This window comes from Adelges cooleyi, unplaced genomic scaffold (assembly GCF_023614345.1).
Source record: "Adelges cooleyi isolate 19-005CV unplaced genomic scaffold, UGA_ACOO_1.1 ACOO_flye_CR_arks_rails_tigmint_CR_PRNA_167, whole genome shotgun sequence".
Classification (NCBI taxonomy): Eukaryota; Metazoa; Arthropoda; class Insecta; order Hemiptera; family Adelgidae; genus Adelges; species Adelges cooleyi.
In genome coordinates, this window is record NW_026095824.1 from 3,618,465 (window position 1) to 3,641,953 (window position 23,489).

At 27.7% G+C, this 23,489-nt stretch overlaps 3 protein-coding genes across 3 annotated transcripts; 2 read left to right on the forward strand and 1 right to left on the reverse strand.

The window, feature by feature from the left end:
• Window positions 1-622: 622 nt before the first annotated feature.
• Window positions 623-1,956, reverse strand: LOC126832825 (uncharacterized). Its single transcript, XM_050563808.1, has 4 exons — window positions 1,880-1,956; window positions 1,754-1,816; window positions 1,269-1,371; window positions 623-1,005 (listed from the first exon to the last, which is right to left on the reverse strand). The coding sequence occupies exons 2-4, from the start codon at window positions 1,805-1,807 to the stop codon at window positions 746-748; spliced, it is 417 nt and encodes a 138-aa protein (XP_050419765.1). The 5' UTR covers window positions 1,808-1,816; window positions 1,880-1,956; the 3' UTR covers window positions 623-745.
• A 6,980-nt stretch (window positions 1,957-8,936) lies between these two features.
• Window positions 8,937-18,552, forward strand: LOC126832810 (uncharacterized). Its single transcript, XM_050563781.1, has 19 exons — window positions 8,937-9,532; window positions 9,598-9,911; window positions 9,981-10,010; window positions 10,088-10,111; window positions 10,359-10,412; window positions 10,787-10,854; window positions 12,028-12,228; window positions 12,338-12,365; window positions 12,793-12,856; window positions 12,935-12,964; window positions 13,033-13,056; window positions 13,392-13,445; window positions 13,706-13,735; window positions 13,824-13,865; window positions 13,943-13,993; window positions 14,140-14,166; window positions 14,529-14,621; window positions 15,006-15,246; window positions 18,315-18,552. Exons 9-19 carry the CDS (start codon window positions 12,799-12,801, stop codon window positions 18,361-18,363), a joined length of 699 nt encoding a protein of 232 aa, XP_050419738.1. The 5' UTR covers window positions 8,937-9,532; window positions 9,598-9,911; window positions 9,981-10,010; window positions 10,088-10,111; window positions 10,359-10,412; window positions 10,787-10,854; window positions 12,028-12,228; window positions 12,338-12,365; window positions 12,793-12,798; the 3' UTR covers window positions 18,364-18,552.
• On the forward strand, window positions 18,435-21,981 carry LOC126832811 (uncharacterized). Its single transcript, XM_050563783.1, has 11 exons — window positions 18,435-18,453; window positions 19,088-19,151; window positions 19,231-19,260; window positions 19,329-19,352; window positions 19,572-19,625; window positions 19,761-19,790; window positions 19,879-19,941; window positions 20,070-20,120; window positions 20,204-20,230; window positions 21,018-21,110; window positions 21,695-21,981. The coding sequence occupies exons 2-11, from the start codon at window positions 19,094-19,096 to the stop codon at window positions 21,937-21,939; spliced, it is 675 nt and encodes a 224-aa protein (XP_050419740.1). The 5' UTR covers window positions 18,435-18,453; window positions 19,088-19,093; the 3' UTR covers window positions 21,940-21,981.
• The last annotated feature ends 1,508 nt before the right edge of the window (window positions 21,982-23,489 follow it).

The window sequence follows — 23,489 nt, forward strand, 5'->3', positions numbered from 1 at the left end:
GTTATCGTCAATACAAATCTGAGCTGGTAGAAAATAAAAGGGGAAACGTACAAACAACCTCAGTAGTCCTTAGTATTATGCGCTTACCGATAAAATAGTATTTTTCCACTAGCTCATCTATCAGCGTCCCAAATATCCATCGTAACAGGTAAATCCAAAATCAAACACATTCTAACTTAGCCCTTATGATGTATGATGATACCGCCTCCTAACGACACTTGAATAAATGTGACGATAACAAAATCAAAATCAAAGGGAAAAAACATTAAAAATACTGTTTTAAATGGATATCAAAATACTTGTTGAAATACTAGTTGCATGTACTTGTTCATATAGGTAACCAGTATAACTAATATAACCACATAATTCGTATAACTAGTTGTAACAGGTTGCTTCCCCCAATACTACTGATATCTCACCAAATGTAACTAGTAAGCAAGTTGGAACCATTCTTATAGTATAATATGTATTAGCTGTTTAAATTCGTTTGGATATGAAATGCTCACTTACGAAAAAAATTAACAACATTCAAGGTGCAAAAGTCAAATAGTGTACAATTTGATGTGGAATACCTCATATGTGACAGAAGACTAACACAAAATAAATTAAAAATTAACAACAATTTTATATATAATATAGTTTATTGTATCTAGCAAAATATTTTAAATTCAATCAAATAAACAAAATTATTATCATTTTCAAATCAACAATATTTTTGTTTTATAAAAGATAAATGTTGAATTTATTACTCCTTTGCTACGTCATTTACAAACGAGTTGACGACTTTTTCTATTTTTTGTAGAACAATTTCGTTAAGACCAGAATTGTTGTTAATGTGATTTTCCAGTAGTGGTTGGTTTTCGATCAGGTCTGGTCTATCGATAATCATAGCTTTAGTTGCATTGATTAATTTAGTACGTCCACCGCCAATGTTGCCCTCTAATAATAATACTTTTGCAGCGTTAACAGCGTTAAGATAGTTTGGGTGCAAGTTGTACGTGGAAGCTGTACACCAAATTAAAATTTACTTTTATAAACTGTTGTAATACTATTGTCTATGTATTATATTTATAACTATTTCCAAAAAGTAAACGTTATACCGAGTAAGTTATTCTCTATGTACAATTGAGAATTAAATAAATGTAGGTTTCCTAAAAAATTAAAAAACAGTGGTGTCTACAAAATATTAATCGGGTGAATTTAATTAACCTACTTTTCCTTTTGCTTATTAGAGAAAAAAAAAACAAAATAATGTTTTAGATACTCACGGCTTGCTATATCTGGTCGTACATAACATTTCAATAAATAATAATCATAAAGATTTGATTTCAGATTTTCTATGGCGTCCGTTTCCATCGCATTTGATGAAACCTGAGAGACAATCATACATAGTTTAGTACCTACTATTTGCAGTATCATCATAGGGTTCTTGACGACTACCCTCAAATACCAGTTGTACTAAAGCATAACAGTTTCAGTGGAGATAGGTCAGAGAAAAATGTGGTATAAACTTATAGAGGCTCTAGGAATTAGTGATTGTCCAGTATATAATAAAAGAGCAAAATGGTTTGCTTAATTAAAAAAATCACTGCAGTCGTTTTCAGTTACATTATATTACAAAAAGTAAAATATTAATATTATTGAAACATTGTGAAAACATGTATGTTTCTAAAATAAGTATAAATAGTTTTATATACTTGAACAATATATATATTTTTTTAAGTATTTACAATATATGGAATGTATCACTTACGACAAGACCAAAGAAATAAATTGCAAATAAAACGGCACTCATGTTAGATTTCATCGTGAATATCTATGACAAAAATTAACTTATAGTATTAATTAGAAAAATAAAAAAATTAAAAATATTTCTTACTTTGTATATGTTGGTTAAACTTTATGTGTTAAATTATGTTTGAGAAACTCAAAAAAACACTAATACATTTTATGCTCGGTTTGACTTTTTATAGTTATTTAGGCGACTCTCCTCCACTTGCCGCATTATCTTAAATTGCAAGTAATTATTTTTTTGAGATATATTGTGCTTACATAGGATAAACATAATGTATAGCAGATGTGAAATAATAAATTAAAAATATTCAAGGTTGTCTTATATTGTATCACATGTCTCTTAAATATATAGATGGGTTATAAAAAAAAACAAGTATAGTCTAAATCAGCATAGTACAAAGTTCAAACCAAGCAAAATTTTAGCTACTGATTTAATCACTTTCAAACGCTTCGATGCGAATCCGTCTGTAGTATAACCAACTAGAGTTTAAACCAAGTACAGTCTTAGCCAGGCACAGTTTTCACTAGTGTATTTCCATAAATTACAACTTTATGGCGCAGTTAATCTGTTTTATGATATTATTTTTAAAAGTCATTGTAGTAAAAAACCGTTTTTTTATGATAAGTGTCCTATATGGTTTAGTTCTTTGTTGAAAGACTTAATGTATAAGAAAAAAATTGCTCTCATGCTGTACAAACAAACTACTTCTCAAATAAATTACAATAGTTTTTTTTCTAAATGACGTGATAGGCGTAAATTGCAATCCAATCCAACAATTATACAATTTTAAATACTCAAAACTCTATTCAGACCAATCCTAAATTATTTTGGAAATTCTTTAACAATAAAAAGTAATATATTCGAGTCCAACTATAGTATAACTTAAAAATTGTTATATCTGTAGGTATATGCTATCTTGTATAACATTTTGTACAATTAACATATGTTTATGGTTAAAAATTGGAACACAAGCATTCGTGTTACTTGTGAAAACTATGGAAGCGACACAAAACCCTATATATTTATTTAGTTTGTAATAAGATGTGAAGATAAAGAACCGTTAATGAATTAATGTCAAAGCTGTGTTGGCGCTGCTAACGCTTAATAGGTTAAAAGCTTTTTCGGGGACTAAACATAATAAGGTTTGAAATTAATAAAAATAAAAGATTTCCCATTCATCTAGATCAGTGTAACTAAATGCAGGATTTTAAACACATTTATATGTTTTACCTCGAAATTCGCCGTAGCTGCAGTGTTTTTAACAATGGCTTAAGCATTTATTTTTTACATTGGTCTAAGTGCTGAAAATATTTATAACAATGCATTTAAACTTTTTACATGGTAGTATAAACATTTAGTTTAACAACATTTCATTTGGCAATTATATGACGCTTATCATAGTTTTACACCAATAGTGTTACTAGTACAAATAGTTATTATTAAATAATTAAGTAAATAAACAACAATTATTGAATATTTAGATTTTCAGCTGTACTAGCAATGACTATAATTTTTAATGTAAAAGTATGCGTTCGTTTGCCTTTAAAACTTTTGGCTATAATTTACTTTTTTAGGTAAATATTTTAAAGTACATGTTAGAAATCCTCAACGCAGCTTAAATTGTATCATAACTTTTAGTAATACTTTATTGAGATGGATATAGAGCTTGAGATGAAGATAAGAATACAGGTGAAACTAGAACTTACGTTGGAGATGGAGATGGAGCTTGAGATTCAGATACAGAAGAATATGAAGATACAGATGTATCTAATACTGAAGCTTAAAAATTAAGATAAAGATACAGGTGATGCTGGATTTAATGTTGGAAATGGAGATAGAGCTTGAGATAATGATGGAGATGAAGATAAAGATAAAGGTAAACATGAAATGAATATGGAGATGAAGATGTATGTGATACTGAAACTTGAGATTAAGATGAAGATATAGATCATGCTAGATTTAATGTTGGAAATGGAGATAGAGCTTGAGATGAAGATGGAAAGAAGATGAAGATGAAGATAAAAATAAAGGTAAACATGAAAATGAAAATAGAGATGGAGACTTATCTGTATCTCTTGTATCTTTATCTTGAATTATTTATACTTAAATTTAACTTTAACCAGCCGGTGTCAACTTGACTCATATCAAAAGTACTTGTATACAAAATTACAGTTGTGAAAAATATCTATTATATTTTTCAAATTTATGTAATGTGCTTTTAGAACGAAACCTATATTTGTCTATATTTAAACTGTTTTTATGTTCTGAATTAGTTTTCTTACGTTAGTATGTTATAGACAGATCCAATTTTTTTTCAAATTAAAATCAAAATCGAGTGAATAATTAATTATACTTCAAGGTTTTTGTAATTATTATGATTTACAGCGTAAAAAAAAAAGAATCAACACATTTTAAGTATCTTTTTTAATGTACCTAATAAATAAAATAAAACATTTCACCAATGTGTGTAATAAATATGAAAGCCGATTGGAAAAACAGAATCTCTAAAACCGGTAAAAGCGTAGCAAAAAAATGAATTTAAAAAATAATCTCAACATTACGGACAAAGGTACCTAAGATAATAACTTAAAGTCTTATTATACATTTTAACATAATTATTTAATATAAAATCATGGCTAGGAACGAAAGGAGAAAATTGGAGTGGACAGCATCATTATTTTTTAGGGTTATGTTAAAAGCTTTCCGGATGAAAAACCAAAGAATCTCGTAAAAGGCTTTTGTCGATCTTAATTATAATAAGTTTATTTCATTTACTTTTAACTCGTTTCGCTTCTCAAAGTACTTTGTACCAATCGAAGTAGAAACGGGTGGAAGAAAAGAATTTATTAAAAATCCAATTCCAACAGATATCGTTGACATTAGAAATATGCATGTAAGGAATTGGCTGTTAATTAATTTATACATCCTAAATTAACGGTTTTTGAGTCATGCCGAAAATAATGATAATTATTCATAATATTGTCCATTGACACAAATGTACCACTTTCGGTGAAATAACCCATTTATGTCAAGTAAAGGGTACCTAAATCTAATCAGGGAGAAGTGGGTCACCCCGCCGTCTTACATAAATCGTTTGACACCGGCAAGCCACAAACGCGGAAGCACATTGCATTTGAACAATAATTTATGCGACATGTTCATAACTTTGCAGTGCCAAATTCCATCTGAACCCTTCGATTTGTATCCGCCGGGCAGGTTAGGTTGTTCAACAACAGAGTTTTAGACGATAAAACAATCTGTGATATTAAACAACTAATTCCCTCCATAAGAATCCTTTCTCTCCAATTTACAAAATTCAGTAACGTTCATTTGTCGTGTACACGTTTTGATATAAAATATTATACACAAGCACTGTAACGGTTCACTGTAGCACCTCCAAAAAGAGGGAAATTACAAAATTTACTGTACATTTTTTCCAGGTTGCTACGTGCAATTGATTCAATAATTAAGATGGATGAGGATAATATTTTCACTACCCATATCCGTCCTACTCGAATATTATGACTAATGCAATTTTGATATCTTTGTTTTAGACGATAAAACAAACTGTTTCCGACGGTTGGCACAAACCAAACACAGTCCAAACCAAGCACAGTAGGAAAGTATTATACTGTAAGTGAGTAAAGGAGATCCAGCGTTCACAGATAAAATTACACATATCGATAAAAGCATTGTAACCAATGACAATTATGTGCCTAAGGATGCTTTAAAAAAAAAAATGAAATAAAGAAAAACCATCTATCTCTTCTAGGGGGGAAACTATGTTTATACAATTTACCCATGTTAGGTTAGGTTAGGTTATTTACCCATTTACAAAATGAGAGGGGGGGGGAAATAAAATTAGATATTATCCCTCACTTCACTCCGAAGACGAAGAATGACGTCTCGCAGTCACCAGCCAATGGGCGTTATGTATTAGACTTTACCTAAGCCTTTGTAGTGATTGTATGTGTGTGTGAGGCAGAGCTCCATTGTCGACGTTTGTGTTGTCTGGATAAATCCGCAATATTGCACTTTTTTTTTTTTTTTTTTTGATCCGACAGTGAAAAACACGAATAAACGCAGGACGTTTAGCTGGCAGAGATTATCTTTTTGCACTTACACATGTGGCCTCCGGTGAGTATTATTATAACAACAAAAAACAATATTTGCCTCGTTATTTTTGCAACATATATTATGCGAAATAATAATAATAATTTGCCAGACTAGTAATGGTTTTGAGCTGCTGTCAAACTTATAAACCCCCAAAAACGAATTACCTTTCTCGGTATATACTCTTTGGAAATTGGAACCCCCGTTGAGTCTGCATGGAAACTCATTTTATCATATTACTATTATATAAAACGCGCACAAAACAACATTATATGGCAACCAAATTGAGTATTCAAAACATTGTTGTCGCAATAGAACATTCGAATTGCGCACATAAAATGTCATTTGGCCGTAAAGTAATTCCCTTGAACAATTAAAATATTGTCTCTTAATTTTTTGTTGGGTATATTATCTATATGTGCTACAAAATTTGACCTTTTTTTCACCCTTTTACTCAAAAGGGTGGGAACTCTGGTCTTTGCTTCACTTTTTCGAACATAATTATAAGGGCTAAAAATTAGACTGAAGTTAGACAAATCATTCATTATTCGTTTTCACTCCAATAATAGAATTATACAATTGCATTACAATTTTGGCCTTTGAAGTGATTTTATCGATTTTTAATATTTCAGCCTTGTATAGATACAATAACTTCAGTATAATAATAATTCCTGCAAACCTGTGACCTCCACATTGTAGTATAGTAATATCATACTAGTTTGTGTTATTTTAGTTTTGTCTACTCTGTATGAACTTTTAACGGTCATTGTTCGTTTTGCATCTACTTATTACTTTTGTCTATTTTCTTTGTTTCGATTTTAATTTTTTCATACACAACTGCAATGATATTATTATCATTTTATTTTGCATACTATTAGCTCTGCTTGTTAAGTAACATTTCAAGGCCAGGTAAAGTCTAAATTTATATTAGTTTTGACTGTACCGGTTTGAACAGATTCGCATCGAAGCGTTTATTTTCGTAAGTGATTTTATCACAGAAACCTGTGACCTCCCCTGTGGCGTACTAAGCCCCTCCCTATACTACTCTGGGTTTTTCATTTTTGATCGATAGGACCGAACCCCAGCCGGACCGACGAGAACGGTAAAAAGACTTTTACTTTATTAAACAGCGGGATGTACAATACTTGGCCGCTTTGTTGACATTAAGAGAAAAGGGAAACATCAAAGCGGTACCCGAAAGTTGCTCAAAAGGTTGGCAAGTCAAGGCAAACACACACAAACCGCGATCGGCCCACGGCATTTGCCCTTCGGCGTAAAAGCATCTGATGAAGTTCCATCCAGGGCGAAAACCACCATAAGGGAGTCTATACACAAAGCCCCGGGCCGGACTTAAATTATCATGTATGTCTAAACGGGGTTTACAAGCCTTCTGGCCTCTGCAAACGACGAGGCAGTGTTGGGAGAGTTAATTTTTTGTTTTATCAAAGTAAGTTATTTTGATAAACGTCTAAGACCGTCATGTATCCTTAAAAACTCTTGAGTACCTAGAAATGGTTACCTGAAAATTTTACATTGAATTCACATCAAAGAGTATTAACATATAAAGTACCTACTCATAAACCACTTGTATTTGACAAACAACAGTTAACAATATATAGATATTTTATATTTTGTGTTGTCTACACAGCAACATTAATCATAAATATAATAGTGTAAAGCTGCGAAAATTTGTTTTTTGCAAATAACGAATCCTTATAGTGTTAATAGTTTTTTTTTAGTAAATCCGACAACTGTTATTACTTGTTTACATTGCCAGTAACGTTTGAGAACAACTTGTTATAAACGTAAAAAAAAAATTGAACATTTGGTGTAATACAAAATGTCTATACATTATTTTTGAGTGAACTTCAAATCTTAAACTTAAAACGTTGGTACATCTTAATTAATGCTTTTCATTGCAATATACAAGCCTTTAGGGGTTTACTCTAAAGGAAAACATTCAGAAACGTCCATCTGCTGTATACAAGTTTTGTTATAACATATCATACACAAGCACTGTAACGGTTCACTGCAGCACCTTCGAAAAAGAGGAAATTTTACATATTTACTGTATTTTTTTTCCAGGTTGCTATGTGCAATTGATTCAATAATTAAGATGGACTAGGATAATATTTTCATTGCCCATGTATCCACACTACTCGAATATTATTACTAATGCAATTTTAATATCTTTGTTTTCTTTACAATGAATTCAACAATATATTCTGTACCAGCTACAGATATAATAATTCCTGAAAACCTGTGACCCCCACATTATAGTATAGTAATATGAATACTAGTTTCTGGTTAGGTTAGGTTTTGTTTACCGTGTGTGGACTTGTAAATTTATTAATTTCCTTTTAGAACTACTTATTACTTTTTTTTTTTGCACAGTTGCAATGATAACAATAAATCATAGTTTCATTTAATTTTCCACATAATTGTGCTTAAACGCATGCACAATATGGGAACACATTATTATCACGTTACAAAAAATAAAGGCTATGCGAAAAAAATGTATATTTACTAAATGTTTAGTTCTCCAAATTTTAATTAATCACTTTTATGCTATTTATTATACATTTTTAAATAAATGCAAAAAAACTACAAACTACCCTATTTTGCTCAACTTCAACCCGTATGCGATACGTGAAGGGGTTGAGTAATCTAACTCAAATTTTCACAGACTTATTTTTGTATATCACAGAAAAAAAATGAGAGGGTTACAGAAACAAAATCTAAAGTAAGGTTTTTTTTTAACCACCCTAATATATGGTAAAATAAATCTGGAGGCGTTTGATCTTCAAGAGCCATAGTACAAAAGAATAGTTTAAAAGTTTTTTAAACTTTTTAGTTTTTTTTAGTATTTTACTTTGTTAAGTCTTTGAGGTTTTTAAGCATTTTAATCTATTTAGGTTGTTTTTTTTAAGTTTTAAAGTTTTTTAGTTATTTTAATTTTAAAGTTCTTTAAGTAAAATTTTTTTTTTTTTTTTTAAAGTATTTTAAGTTTTTTCTTTTTGAAGTTTTTAAAAAAAAATTGTGCTCAGTGTCTTGACTTCAGTGCTTGTTCTGGAGTGGTTAGATTCCAAAGTATGGAACGAGTGTGGTTGAATTTAGGTCAGTCCATCATTATGTGATTAATTGTTAGATGGACTCTGCGTGTATTATGATTATGATTTTCTCTATATTTTATTTGGTATTGAGGTGTTACTTCCATTTTTCGAAATTGGGTTTGAGTGCTCTAAGTAGGGACAATGTTACACATAATATACTTATTATAAGTTTAATATAATTTGTATAGATTCAAAAGCATGCACAATCGTGTATGCTTAAAAGCATATTTTAATTTGAATACTATTTATTAAATAAATTACCAAGAAAAAAATAGTCTAAACTCGTATTAGAGTGATGCATATATTTAATCATATTAAATAAAACAGCTATGTAAATAAATAAACACATGCACCCATCTGAATACACTTAGATTTTACCGTTTCGGTCGATTTAAAAGCCCATCAAAAAATCTCGTTGAAAAAAATGTTTAAACACAGCTTGAAGAATGTGCTTATGGACTCTATCATTTTAATAATTTATTTTAAGTAATAGTATCCCACATCCAAGATTGTAAGTATATTTTTTATAAATTTTGTTGAGTTTTACTAATTCAATTTTTTTGTATTTGCTTGCAGTAACTTTTTAACCAAGTTAAGACCAATGTAATAGGATATTTCAATAAAAATTGCAATTTTAAGTTTAAAAATGTGAATATTTTTAGAGATTTTTTTCTCCTTCATAAAGGATTTCTAATTCAGCGGCTTTGAAAATATAGTGGATCCAGTCATATAAAGATATTTGAAATAAAGAAACATTGTTTTAGCATCTCAGCTCTGCTTAGCAGATTTAAACATAAATACTAATTGTTTATTATTATTTTTGCAGATAAAAATGAAACTTTTATATATTTTAATTTCATTTGTCTTGGTGAATTTTTTGGTAGCATTAGGTGATTATTTTATTTTTACACTTACATTAGACAGTATAAATCTGTAAATATATTTAACTTATTTTACAGATGACTATGTAAAACAGGTAATCATGACAAGTCAGTTGACATATTTTTTAATTATACAAAATTAATTTGTTGAGTCTTATTATGCTTATGTATTTATTTTTTTACAGACCAACAGATGATACTTGTAAGAGGTAAAATATATTTAAGTATTACAATTTTTTATTTTTGACATTATTTAAGTCAGAAATTGGTGAAGCTAACAACATTAATAATGTTAAGTGAAATGGTAATCGCTTAAAGCATGGTAAACTCTTATTCTGAAGGCTTCTGTATTAGCTATGATTTTATTCGATACTTTTTTTTATACCTTACCACAAGTATTGCTTAAGTACTTTTTAGCTTTTTTTGTAGCTAAACCCATTATTTTTTTTATTCTAGATAAATTGCTTACAGAAATTCATAACATGGTTTTTTATGGAGAATTCACGATGGGTAATCATAGTTGTACATTAAATATAATAATAATAATGATAAATCAGATGTAAGTAGGTGAACATATTTAAAAATATATGGTATATATTGCAATAAATTATCATTATGCTAATTTATCAGTGACATAAATCTTGAAATTCACATTAAAATCTGAATGGTATCTTTCTAAAAAACATAGCTAATGTTACTTTTTTTAATCTCGCATAATCATTTTATTTTATTCTACTTGCCACATCTGCTTCAGTTCAGCCATTCTTTTACATTGCCTCTGCACATATTTTTCCAAATTCATAGAACATATTATGAGTCTTATTTTTTATTTTAGAATAAAAAATGTCACTCAATATTACATATTTTTTTTATGATTTTTTCAGTGGAATTAGCTTTAATGTTGGCAGTGATATTTTGGGTACAGCAATCCGTGCACCTGAGATGGACGAAGGTAATCACAATAATTTATACATTTGGATGGTTTGGTAAAGTTATTACTAGTAATGTACAAGTTCAACAAAAAAGGGACTGAACCTTGCGTTAGACCGTTAGTTAGTCTACCAGTTTCCTACCAATGCATATTCTGAATATTGTAAAACTGAGCACACTGTTTGAGAGGTTGAAAAGGGTTTAACTCTAAAAAATATATCTCAGAACTTATTCGACAATGTTTAAAAAGGTTACACTGACTCTAAGTTCAAAAATAAATTTATTTTTAGGTGTTTATCTCGTTTTTAAGAGGGTCAATATAAAAGGATTTTAAGTTTTGATTAATGCAATAAATTACCTACTAGTTACTGATGGTAGATAGTTGAAAAAATTTTCAATATTATAGTTCATTAAAATGTAATGGAACTCTAAGCTTCAATCGAAGGCAACATTTGGGAGTTCACCCTTAACGGTACTTTGAAGGAGTTACTTTCCTTCCAATTAAAGGACTAATAAGGACCACTTTTGTTTAAAGTACTATCATCATTATCCATTTTGCATACCTTCTAATAACAGAGTTTTCAATAAATTAAAAAATAATAGCAGGAGCTTGTAGTTTGTTATACGAAAATATATTTTAGTAAAATTATTTCACCTAAAAAATATTATTATATTTTATTGTACCCATTAGGGTTGTAAAGTAATATCAAGTATAATATATGGACTATGTATAGTATAAAATGGTAGGTAGTACATACTGTGGAGTGTAGTGGCTTTAGTATATGACCTAAAAAAAATGGGTTTTGTTAATATTGCAGGGTATAAGTATTCAACGGTTGTTTGTACTTTGTTCCAAAAATATGTTTAGTAATATCTATTGTTAGGAAATAATGTTGTTTAAAAAATTATTCAAATAATAAACTAAAAGTAATAATTTTTAAAACCCGAGGAGAAAGTGTATACGTTTAAATATTGTTTGAACGGATATCCGAAACTTAACAAAAAAAAAAACCTCAATTTTAATGCTTTTATTAAAAAGTACTCTGGCTGAGTTATTAGTTATTTTAAAAAATATATTAACAGGGAACATGGCTAAAAAATAAAAGAGAGATATTTAATTTCCGGCTTTCCATTAAAAAAAAACATAAGGCCTCAAAAACAGTATGAAAATAATTTGCATTATATTAATTTCGAGATGGTGATATTTAAATTTTTTTTTGCAAAACCAACGAACCTTCGACAACTTGGTGAATACAATAATATATCAATTTTACACTTAAGACTATTTTACAACAACAACTTGGAGAGTTAATAAAACCAATAAGAAAGGAGAAGTATCTAAACGTGCAATGTACACATGATATCATATTAAAAAGAAAACAGCTATGTAAATAAAGTAAAAAATGCGCCCATCCAAAATTTGCTAGAAAATCACTTTAAAAGGCTTTCACAAGTCGATTGAACTGTTCGCTTAAAAATCCTATCATTTTTTTTTTTTTTTTAAGTAACAGTAACCAGTTTCCAACCAAGATAGTAAGTTATTTTTAGTAAGTAATTTAGTCAGTTATTTTTCAAACGTTTAGAAGGTTTTTTTTTAAAGGTTATAAATATATTAACCGTTTAATTTTTCAATTGGAAAACTTGTAATTGCATAAAAAATAATGTCAAAAACTACATTTGATCTTCTTGAGTACATGAAAAAATATAATTTAAAAAAAAAAAACATAATAAAACATCATTCTAGTGACCAATTTTCAGCTCTGCGTCGAAGCAAAAAAAAATCTGTAAAAGAAAAAAGTCCAAAACCAGATTTTTAAAATAATAATTTATGTTTTAGAGAAAATTGTAGATATCTCTTTTGACTGTTTTTTTAGAACTAAGTCTGAATCAAGTATAACCATCTCAGCTCAGCCTGGCTGATTTAAACATAAATATTAATTGTTTATTATTATTTTTACAGATAAAAATGAATCTTTTATATGTTTTAATATCATTTGCCTTGGTGAATGTTTTGGTAGCTTTAGGTGATTATTTAATTTTTACACTTACATTAGCCAGAAGAAAACTGTAAAAAAAAAAAAACATTAAAAATTATTTTACAGATAACTATACTAAGGAGGTTATCATGGCAAGTCAGTAAACATTTTTTTTTAATAAAACATTTTTTTTTTTTAGTCTCATGCATATATTTTTTTAACAGACAAACATATAATGCGCGCAAGAGGTAAAATAAATTTAAGTATTACAATTTTTGTTTTTGATATAAACACAGCATAGATCTTAATTTATGTAAAATAGTTCTTTTCTATCTATACTTATAGTAGCAGTTTCTATATTGGATTTCACTTTAGGCAGTGATTAGTTAACACCTACCAGGATGAGTAATTTTAAGTGAAATGGTAACCGTTTGAAGCCATATTATACTCTTTTTATTCTGAAGGCTTTTATATTAATTAAAATGTTTTTTAATATTTTTTTTTATTCTTAACCACAAGTATGTTGCTTAAGTACATTCCAGCCTTTTTTTTTATAGCTAAACCCATTATTTGTTTATTTTAGAAGATATGCCGCAAGTAATTCAAAATATAGTTTGTTTTGGAAATTTTAGAATGGGTAAGCGTAGTCATATAATAAATAAAATAATAATAAAGCGTGATAGTAGATGAAATTATTTAAAAATGAAATGTATGATATATATTGCAACAAGATTTTGGCATTTTTTTTTTTTTACATTGCCACTAAATTTTTTTTTTTCGAATTCATTAAACATAATATTATGTGTGCCTTCTTTTTACTTTTATTTTATTACTTATTTTTGAATTACAAATTAAACCTAGTGTTATTAAATAATACATATTTTATGTTATTTTCAGCGGAATTAGCATTAATGTTGGCAGTGCCGGGTAATAATTTTCTTAAATTTTTAAGGAATTATTTCTACACAGTTGTTTGATATTCATTAAGTACAAAATGTTTTTATTATTATTTCAGAATTCGACATACGAGATGACCTAAAAGATTACTTAGTGCATAGTAAAATTTTAGCATTTAATCATTTTAAATATTAACAAAAATCATAGGCTTGAAACTTATTTGGTTTTAAATTTTAGAAAAAATAGACTACCAAAAAATTGTGCGAGAAAAAATATGGTGTTCAACGAGTAAATATATAATTTAACTTTTTTATACAATTTTTAAATTTGATTATTATAATATAGTTGTAAATAAAACGATGAAAATAATTATAATCATATTCCTTTTGGTATTTTTTACTTGACCGAATATTTATTTGATATTTTGATTACAGAAACCCTAGCACCTTCGATAGACGAAGGTAATCATAATCATTTAAGAACTTTTTAGAGACATTTCTTGATAAATTACTAATGTACAAGTATGGGGCAAAAGCTAAACCTTGCTTTAGGCTGGTAGTTAGTCTACATTTCTTGGGTTTTGCACAAAAAATCTCTAAAAATGTGTGTAGCAGTCCAGCTCTTCTACCTTCAATCACTGTTAAGACTATGCATGTTGAGGAAGTTTCTCCACCCTACCCTATTAAATGCCTCCTTGGTTTCAAAGTAACTTCTAGGTACTAATGGTAGATTGTACACAAAATTAGAAACATTATTGTTCTTTTAAAATGTAACGCAACTCCATCGCGAGCAACTGATTATTCATTTATTATTTTTTTTTTAGACCTTTATAAAAACGCTGATCTAAATGGTTTGGGAGTTGAAAGAAGAGGCATGACTATGGAAGCTATAAAAGCTTTATTCAGTGATATACTAAGTAAATGTTCAGATAATTTTTTTCACCTATTTTTACATCATACCTTTTATTTATAAATATATGTAATATAAACGTCTAGTTTACACTAAATGTAATGATTTTAACAGTACTAGTTTTATTATCATATAAACAAATTACTTTTTCGATTATTGTATTTAAATAATAATCATTTTATAAAAAAAAAAAAAATAATGTTAATTTACACACATTCATTATTAACACGTGAACTCAAAATGTAGTTTTTTTTTATTATTAGAAGTACATTATGTTTAGACTTTGTCTTTTCAATTTTGTTCTTAGCATGTCTTGTTGTTGTTTTATTTGCGAATGAAGAAAGATAGTATCAAAAGAGCTAAAATTAATTTTTGTTGTTTTTTTTTTTAGGTGGAAAAAATGAATATTTCATAGATTATTCACATATGTGTCGTTTAATGGGAGTATTCAAAACTATTCACCTCAATTCAAAATCATTTATAGAATGTGCTGTTGTCCCTACAAGTGGAGTTTGTGTTCTAGTGGATAATAACAAAAAGTCGATCAGCTACTATAAATTTGATGGCAAAATTTGGGAAATGAATCCTGACGGTACCCAAAAGGAGTTACTTGCCGATCAAATAAAGTTCTGGTAAGAACTACTTTTTTTTAAAAATAAAAAGTACTATTGTTATTATATTTTTGCATACCTTTTAATGACAAAGTTGTTAATAAATGTAATGTATTTAAAAATAAACAGTTTAAATAACTATTAAGAAAACATTTGTTGCTTGTGTATTGCTATGATAATAGGTATTAAATAACCCTATGATAGGAGACAGCGCACATATGATCGTTGAGTTGCCGATGTCTTTGAATGGTCAGGGGCAACGATTTTATTTGCCGCTGAGGGACTTCCGTGCAAGTTAGGAAGACTAACCACGATGATTTCAGGGGAACCGATTAACATCTCTGAGAGTTAAAGACAAAGCTGACTGAATGTAATAAAATCCATTTCGTTTGGTTTTTCTCAATTGAAAAAAGTTTAGCCCCATCTTAGAAAATTATTCGGAATACTGATGAAAAATATATTTTTTTTATTTTTATATATAAGTCAAAACTAAACTATATATCCATAATCAATCTTGAAGGAATTTTCATAAGCTTTTAAACGCTAGTAGTTAGAACCAAGGGTCCTAAAAATGTACAAAGATATGCATAATTTAATAAAACATAGTATATCTTGTGTGTTATAAAAAATTAAGAATAGGTACCTTTGCAACTAGCTAAAAAAAATCAGAAAATAATTCCCCTTTAAACTTCAGTATAATTAAAAAATTCAAATAACATATACATATACAAATGAATACAAACAATTAGGTGAGTTTGAAAATCCTAAAGAATTACAATAATTATTAATAGGTAATAATTGTTTTAAATATAATAATTAAAACCAATTAAGGGGTTCAGGTACACAAAAAACCACTCATATTGTCCTTCAATAAATATTTCTTTAGTGTACCTAATAAAAAGTTAAGAATTTTACAGCACAGTTAAAATATGTATTAATCTAATAAAATTAGGGCTCTCATTTTATGTAAAAACTAAACAAAAAGTCCACCGGTCATTAGAGGGGTGGGGGGTATTAACTGCTATTTTACTATTAATTGCTTTTTGTGTCAGTTTACCATTTCAAAATCAAGTGTTTTATACGCCTTAATGTGAAAATGTGGAAGTTTTGTTTATCTTTTAAAACTAATTTATTGCTACAACACAAAATATGGCAATTTATTATTTTTTCACGGGTGTCATCCGGTTAAGAATTATTATTATTATTATGTTAAAAGTTAAAACGCCTGAAATCGAAATGAGGCAGTCTTGATTTATTATGCTCAACTATATATAAAAAAAAACATGTGGCAGTATTATATATTTTTAATCGCAAAAACGAAGAAATTCATACAGAAATATGTTATTGAGGCGTTGGAACATTTTGTAGATAAAAAAATATACCAATAGACCTGTAGCCTTAATTAAAAAACCTAAATTAAGGGTTTCAGCAAATGCCCACTCAACTTTTACCCAAATAACACCACTGTAGTTGTCATTAGATTTAATTGCCATAAAATATGTTCTGGACAAATTCTATTTGAAAAGTACAACAAAATGGCCAACCGCTAATGGATATTTTGAAAACAGTTTTTTGTGTTTTCTAAATTTCACAATTTGTCCATTTAATATACATTTTAAACCAAGACAATATATAATTTTTTATTTGAGTACCATCGCAACTGTAAAGCAATAAAAAAAAAAAAGACAATAGTATAGTTTAATAGCTGTCAACTAATGCCACCGATTGTTCGACTGTTTAAACAAATAAACTATTTTCCACAATTTTAAATTTCTATTCTGCCATGTTTTTAATAGATTATTTTAGAAAGGGATAAGTCCTAAAAGAAGTAGAAGGGAAGTAGGGGGTAGAGCGCCTAAAAAATCTGATTTAAAATACAACCCGAAAGTGGTTTTGCAATTTTCACATCTTTTAAAACGTTTGTATTTAGCAAAAAATTGTTTGAAACTACAAAAATTTCCGGATTTGGTAAATTGAGTCCCATTTTAACATTTATAGTAAAAATAAGTCCCAGCTAAAATTTTAATACCTCAGTCAAAAACTTTTGGTTTTTTAGTATTAAACTACCTAACACACTTTTTTTTAACAGACCTATTACCATGAGCTTAAGTATAATTTATTTGTCTTTTCACACAGTTGCAAAATTGTTTGTACAAAGCTGCAATGACATTATTGTAGTTTAATTTACTTTGCATTTTATTGTGCACACCATTATTACACTGAGCATGTTATTAACATGACCAGACTAGGTAAACGCCTAGATTTATATACGAATTCCTTCTTACTGTACTCAAAATTGTAATAAAACAATTTCTAGGGCTCAACTTAACCTAAAATTTTGGGAGAAAGAGAGTGGCTAAAAAGAGAGTAAAAAAAGTCACCAGTTAAAAAAAATGTCACATCAAATAAATTACAACCGACTAAATTTTAATTTTGACTTGATTTATTATTATTATAATTATTTTAACAGGATATACATAATTTACAATAAATGATTTATAAAAGAAAAAGATTGTCTCCAAAAGCCAGAGTCTATATCTTATGTCTTAAATTGACACATTTTTATGTTAACAATATTCTTAATAAATAAATTTCAAATGAGAAATAACAGTATAGTATACCAATATTATAAAAATAAATAAAAAAAACAAAATAAATAGATTATAATAATTATTACGAGTAAGTTGAGTGTGTTAAACATGAAAACTGACTGAGCAATATTGCACAATAAATCATTCTCGTGGTGTTGGGCAATAAAATATTGTTTAGAGTTTTGAAACTATAGAACATGCTTCAAACTTTTTTAACAGTAGGTAGTTCCAATGTTAATATGCCATTTTAAATATCGATCAATAACCACACCAAGGTATTTTATTTAAAACATAATATATATTTAAAAGCATATAAAACGAATGTAAACTTTCATTTAATGTGGAGCGTTAACAAAACGAGTAACTAAGAAAAACCAATCGAAACGTGTAATATACATATACACTATCATATTAAAACTGTACCTAATATAAAGAAAACAGCTGTCAATAAATTTTAAAAAACCGCTCATCAAAATACAATTAGATTTTACTTTTCAGTCGACAAGAAAGCCCATCCAAAGTTTGCAAGAAAATCACTTTAAAGTAGTTTTACAAGCTGATTAAACGGTTTGCTTGTAAACTCTTATTATTTTAATACTTTTTTTTAAGTAATAGTAACCAGTTTCCAACCAACATAGTAAGTAATTTTGTTTTATACATTTTGTTAAGGTTTACTAATTAATTATTTTTCTAACTAATTTTTAACCGATCAAACGGTTAAAAGAAAATGGTCATGTATTTCATAAAGGTTTTTTTTTAAATGATTAAAAATATATTAACCGTTTAATTTCATCAATTGGAAAACTTGTAATTGCATAAAAAATAATGTCAAAATTAAATCAACTACATTTGATCTTTTTGTATACATGAAAAAATATTTTTTAAAAAAAACATAATTTTAAAACCAATTTTCAGCTCTGCGTCGAAGCAAAAAAAAAATCTGTAAAAGAAAAAAGGCTCAAAACCAGATTTTTAAAAAAATTATATATGTTTTAGAGAAAACTCTAGATACCTCTTTTGTAGAACTTAATCAAGTATAACAACTATGGCTTTCAACAAAATTTTTAATTTTAAGTTTAAAAATTAAAATTAAAAATAAAAGTTATTTTTAGAGCTTTTTCTCTCTTTTATAAAAATTTTATTATTCAGCGCTTTTGAAAATGCCGTGGATCCAGTCACATAAGATGTTTGAAATAAAAAAACATTGTTTTAGCATCTCAGCTCAGCCTAGCAAGTTTAAATATTAATTGTTTGTTATTATTTTGATGCAGATTAAAATGAATTTTTTCTACATTTTAATATCATTTGCCTTGGTGAATATTTTGGTAGCATTAGGTGATTATTTTATTTTTACATGTACATTGCACAGTAGAAATCTATAAAAAAAAACACAATTTTTTAATTTCTTTTACAGATGAATTAACAAAGCAGGTTATCATGATAAGTCAGTAAACATTTTTTTTCATACAAAATAATTTTTTTGAGTACTTAAGTATTTATATTTTCTTGCAGACAAACAAATGATGTATGCAAGAGGTAATATATATATATATATATATATATGTGTATATTTTTTAATCTTATTGACATTATGTTAATGTATGTCTAAAATTATCAAATTAAAAATTTTAGCAGCATGAATACTTAATTAATGTGTATCAAATAATTTATATACTCAATGAAGTAGTTTCTATAATTAAATTTAGCATTAATTTATCATTCTCATAGCTATAACTCATGATTTGTTTATTTTAGATTATTTGCCGGATGTAATTCAAAACTTGGTTCTTTTTGATAATTTTAAAATGGGTAGTAATAATAGTTTTATTTAAAAATAAAATGTATCATATGAACTGCAACAAATTATCATTATGTAAATTTCTCAGTAATGTAAAGCCTATTTTATGTGTCTACTACTTGACTGCTAATGCCATTTATTTTCAGTGGAATTAGCTGTAATGTTGTCAGTACCGGGTAATAGTTTTGTTAACATATTATGGAAATATTTCCATATAGATTTGTGATATATTTTATTAAGTAAATTTTTTTATTTTAATTTCAGAAGCCGAAACAGACACAGCAGCAGCAGAAGAAGAAGAAGACTTCATATATTACGTAGTGAATAGTAAATATTTTATAGTAAAATTATTCTTTATAATATTTGGAATAATCATTGACTTACATAATATATTGATTTCTATCATAACAAACGATTGAGGTACATTAAAGTGTACATTTTGTTTTAATTTTTAGATAAGTTACGATACCAACAAATTGTGCGAGACAAAATAGAGTTAATAACATGTAAATATAGTATTTAACTTGTATACAATTATGTCTATAAGTTTTACTTGCCCATAAAATTATTTGATATATTTTGGTTACAGCAATCAGTGCACCTGTTATAGACGAAGGTAATCACAATAATTTTTAAATTTGTCAAAAGTATATCTTGGTAAATTGCTACTAAACCTGTTTTCTCAAGTTATGCTGATAGTAAAATAGTCAACACACATTCAAGTGGGTTCATTTATACAAATTTAAAACTTATTCAGTTACACTAACACAAGTCAAAAAATACATTTATTTATTTCACCATTTTGAAGGGTAAAAGGCACGATTAAAATATACCAGGTTATTGCATATCCCCACTCTATGTGATTATTTTTTCACAAAATGGCAGAGTAACGGGCGGCATTCTCATTGGCCGATATTTACCCGCGCAAATTTGAAAACAAAAATTGTATTTTTACAAATTTAACAATTAAAAAATACTTATTCCAATACAAATTACTAATACCACCTATGAGAGCCCTTAGAAAAGAAAAAAATGAAACTTAGTTGTGATGAAAAATAAAATAAAATTTTAAACACACAAAAACTGAAAAAAGAAATAGAAGAAAAAAAGAATAAATTAATCGAACAAGCCGGAAAATTATAATTACAATTAATAAACAACTAATAATAATTAAACTATAAACACTTTTCATTCTTCTTATTTAGATGCATTTTTTATTTCACGTTATAAATATGTAGACAACTATAAAATCTGTATCGAATAAAAAATCCAAATTAAAAACTAGAATTTCTTATATTTTGTTCACGTGTAAGGCTTATAACACTGTAAGCTGATAAAAGAAAAATAGCTTATCGTAGTTGTTTAAAATGTAATGCAACTCTATTTATTTTTTATTTTTCAAGAGCTCTATAAAGACGCCTGGATGTCAGGTTTGGGAATTGAAAGAAGAGGCATGACATTAGTTGCTATAAAAACATTAATCCGCGCTGTAATAAGTAAATAATCAGATCATTTTTTTACCTTTTATACATCACATATTTTATATGTAAATATATGAAGGGTACAGGGAAAAAACCAGCAAACTCACTTTTTTCTAATCTGAGATAAACACGTTTAAGTAAAGCTAAAATATGTTTTAAAATGTTAAAGAAATACTTAAAACAAAGTGATTAACTGTACTAGTTTTATTATTAACATACAAAAAAAATGTCTTCCTCAATGATTGTATTTAATAATCATTTTATAAAAAATAAAATAATGTTAATTTACAGACAATCATTATTAACACATTTTTTTTTTTATCAATAGTAGTATTCAGCTCACATTCGCAGTAGGAACATTATGATCAGACTTTGTCTTTTCAATTTTGTTTTTATTCATTGAACGCCTTGTACTTGTTTTATTTGTTGAATTATTTTGGTTTTAATTTCAAACAATTACCTATTATGTCATTACTCGAGTAATAGTATGTACTTACTACAATAAAAACTTAATCATCATCAATAAATACTTTTCTTATTGTAGAAAATCAACCACAAAGCGATACAAAAATGAGCTAAATTTGATTTTTTTTTTTTAGGCGGAGATAATCAAAATTTCCATGAATTTTTTGACCTGTGTCGTTTAATAGGAACATTCAGAAGTATTAAATTCGCGCCTGAATTTGTACAAGATGCTAAAATCGACGAAAAAGGACAATGTGTTCTAACAGATATATTCGGAAATACAAGCAGATACTTTTATAGCATTGAAGGCAATATTTGGGAAATCTTCCAAAGCAGTATTGCATTGCAGGCACTCGCCTTTCAAGTAAAGCATGTATAACCTGTTTTTAAAGTACTATTATTATTATTATTTTTATTTATTATTGTCAATAAATGTAATGTATTTAAAAATAAACAGTTTTAATCGCCATTATGAAAACATATTTTGTTCTGAAGAAAAAACCCTTACAATTTCTCAGGTAAATAAGTTTAGTGTTCATATTGCATCAAACCCAGGATAATCCAATGATTTTTCATTTGCATCTCGATTATTACTTTTTTTATTATCCCCCCAAAAAAAAAACCTATGCTCAAAGAGTTCTTTCCCCTTTTTAAACAGGCTTTCATGTATTTTGTACTTGCAAGTATATTATAATAATTTATGAAAACTTCCAAGAACGACCAGCCGTTATAAATGTAAAAAGTGCCAATATTTGTATGGTCTATATTATCAATATTGCTTTAGGCACAGGACGAGGTCAAACATCAAAGTCAGGCCTAAGGGTTATCCGAAGAAACTGTCATAAAAACGAGGTCATATTACACTCAAATAGATATTTTTTACAGCGACTCGTGTCTGCTTGGGGTATTCGTTTACTTGTAATTTATTTATATTTATATATAAGTGGTCAATTTCAGTATTGAAATTTTACCAACAAAAGTCCACTTTCGAGAATAACGTTTTCAATCATCTTCTTCAGACAGGGAAAACCCAAAACAGTTTTGTTTGTTCCAAAAATGTATTCAGTACCATCTATTATATTGTTAATTTTAAAAAAAATGTCAAGCAACCAAATAATAATGAACTAAAAATAATAATTTTTCAAACTCGAAGAGTAGGAACGGAAAGAGCTATTTATTAAGGGGCAAAGGATAGGCAATAATTGACAAAATTTGATTTAGTAGTCATTTTGAATGTGCTGACTAATTTTAAGGTGAAAAAATATCAAGTTTTTCTAGTAGTAATACTTTTAAAGTTATTTTTCTCTGAGTTATGGCAAAAGTAAAGTAAAAAGTAAAAAATAATTTTTACTACAAGAAGTACAATTTACCAATCAGTCGTGGCACATTTTATTTAAAATGTCAATTACTTTGAAAATAACCGAAAAATAACTACAATTTATTTTAAATAATGTTGAACATCTTTAATTTTCCACTAAAAAGAAAAGTGTGGGCCCTATTCGACAAAGTCCCTCATAAATTAGTACTCTGCCAGTTTTTAGCTATTTAAAAAAATATATTAATTGGTTGCAAGGCTAATAAAAATACTGAAGGGATCATGATATTTAATTTCCGGCTTTCCATTAAAAAAAATAAAAAATCCTTGGAAACAGTGTGTAAATAATTTATATCATATTTATTTCAAGATTACCTTAGACAACATGGCGAATACCAATATTATATCAATTTAAGTTGCAGCAATGTCACACCTGTGAAAAAAAAACAGTGTTAAGTATTAAAGCACGATATTTCAAGTTTAAGTAAGTAACCAGGTAAATCAAATATAATGGAACGAACTCGGTGTTTTTTTTATTTTCTTTAAACAAAAACCTTAAAAAGAAAAAAAAGTTAAAGGTAACGGCGACCAAATTTAATGAATAATTCAGAAAT

Bases quoted from the DNA above. Each gene is read 5' to 3' on its own strand.
- LOC126832810 (XM_050563781.1), top strand. From the start codon at position 12,799: ATGAATCTTTTATATGTTTTAATATCATTTGCCTTGGTGAATGTTTTG. The intron at 13,736-13,823 runs GTAATAATTTTC...TTATTATTTCAG, and splicing joins ATTAATGTTGGCAGTGCCGG to AATTCGACATACGAGATGAC. The intron at 14,622-15,005 runs GTAAATGTTCAG...TTTTTTTTTTAG, and splicing joins TTTATTCAGTGATATACTAA to GTGGAAAAAATGAATATTTC.
- LOC126832811 (XM_050563783.1), top strand. From the start codon at position 19,094: ATGAATTTTTTCTACATTTTAATATCATTTGCCTTGGTGAATATTTTG. The intron at 19,942-20,069 runs GTAAATATTTTA...TTTAATTTTTAG, and splicing joins CATATATTACGTAGTGAATA to ATAAGTTACGATACCAACAA. The intron at 20,231-21,017 runs GTAATCACAATA...TTATTTTTCAAG, and splicing joins TGCACCTGTTATAGACGAAG to AGCTCTATAAAGACGCCTGG.
- LOC126832825 (XM_050563808.1), bottom strand. From the start codon at position 1,807: ATGAAATCTAACATGAGTGCCGTTTTATTTGCAATTTATTTCTTTGGT. The intron at 1,372-1,753 runs GTAAGTGATACA...ATTGTCTCTCAG, and splicing joins TTTATTTCTTTGGTCTTGTC to GTTTCATCAAATGCGATGGA. The intron at 1,006-1,268 runs GTGAGTATCTAA...TTTGGTGTACAG, and splicing joins ACGACCAGATATAGCAAGCC to CTTCCACGTACAACTTGCAC.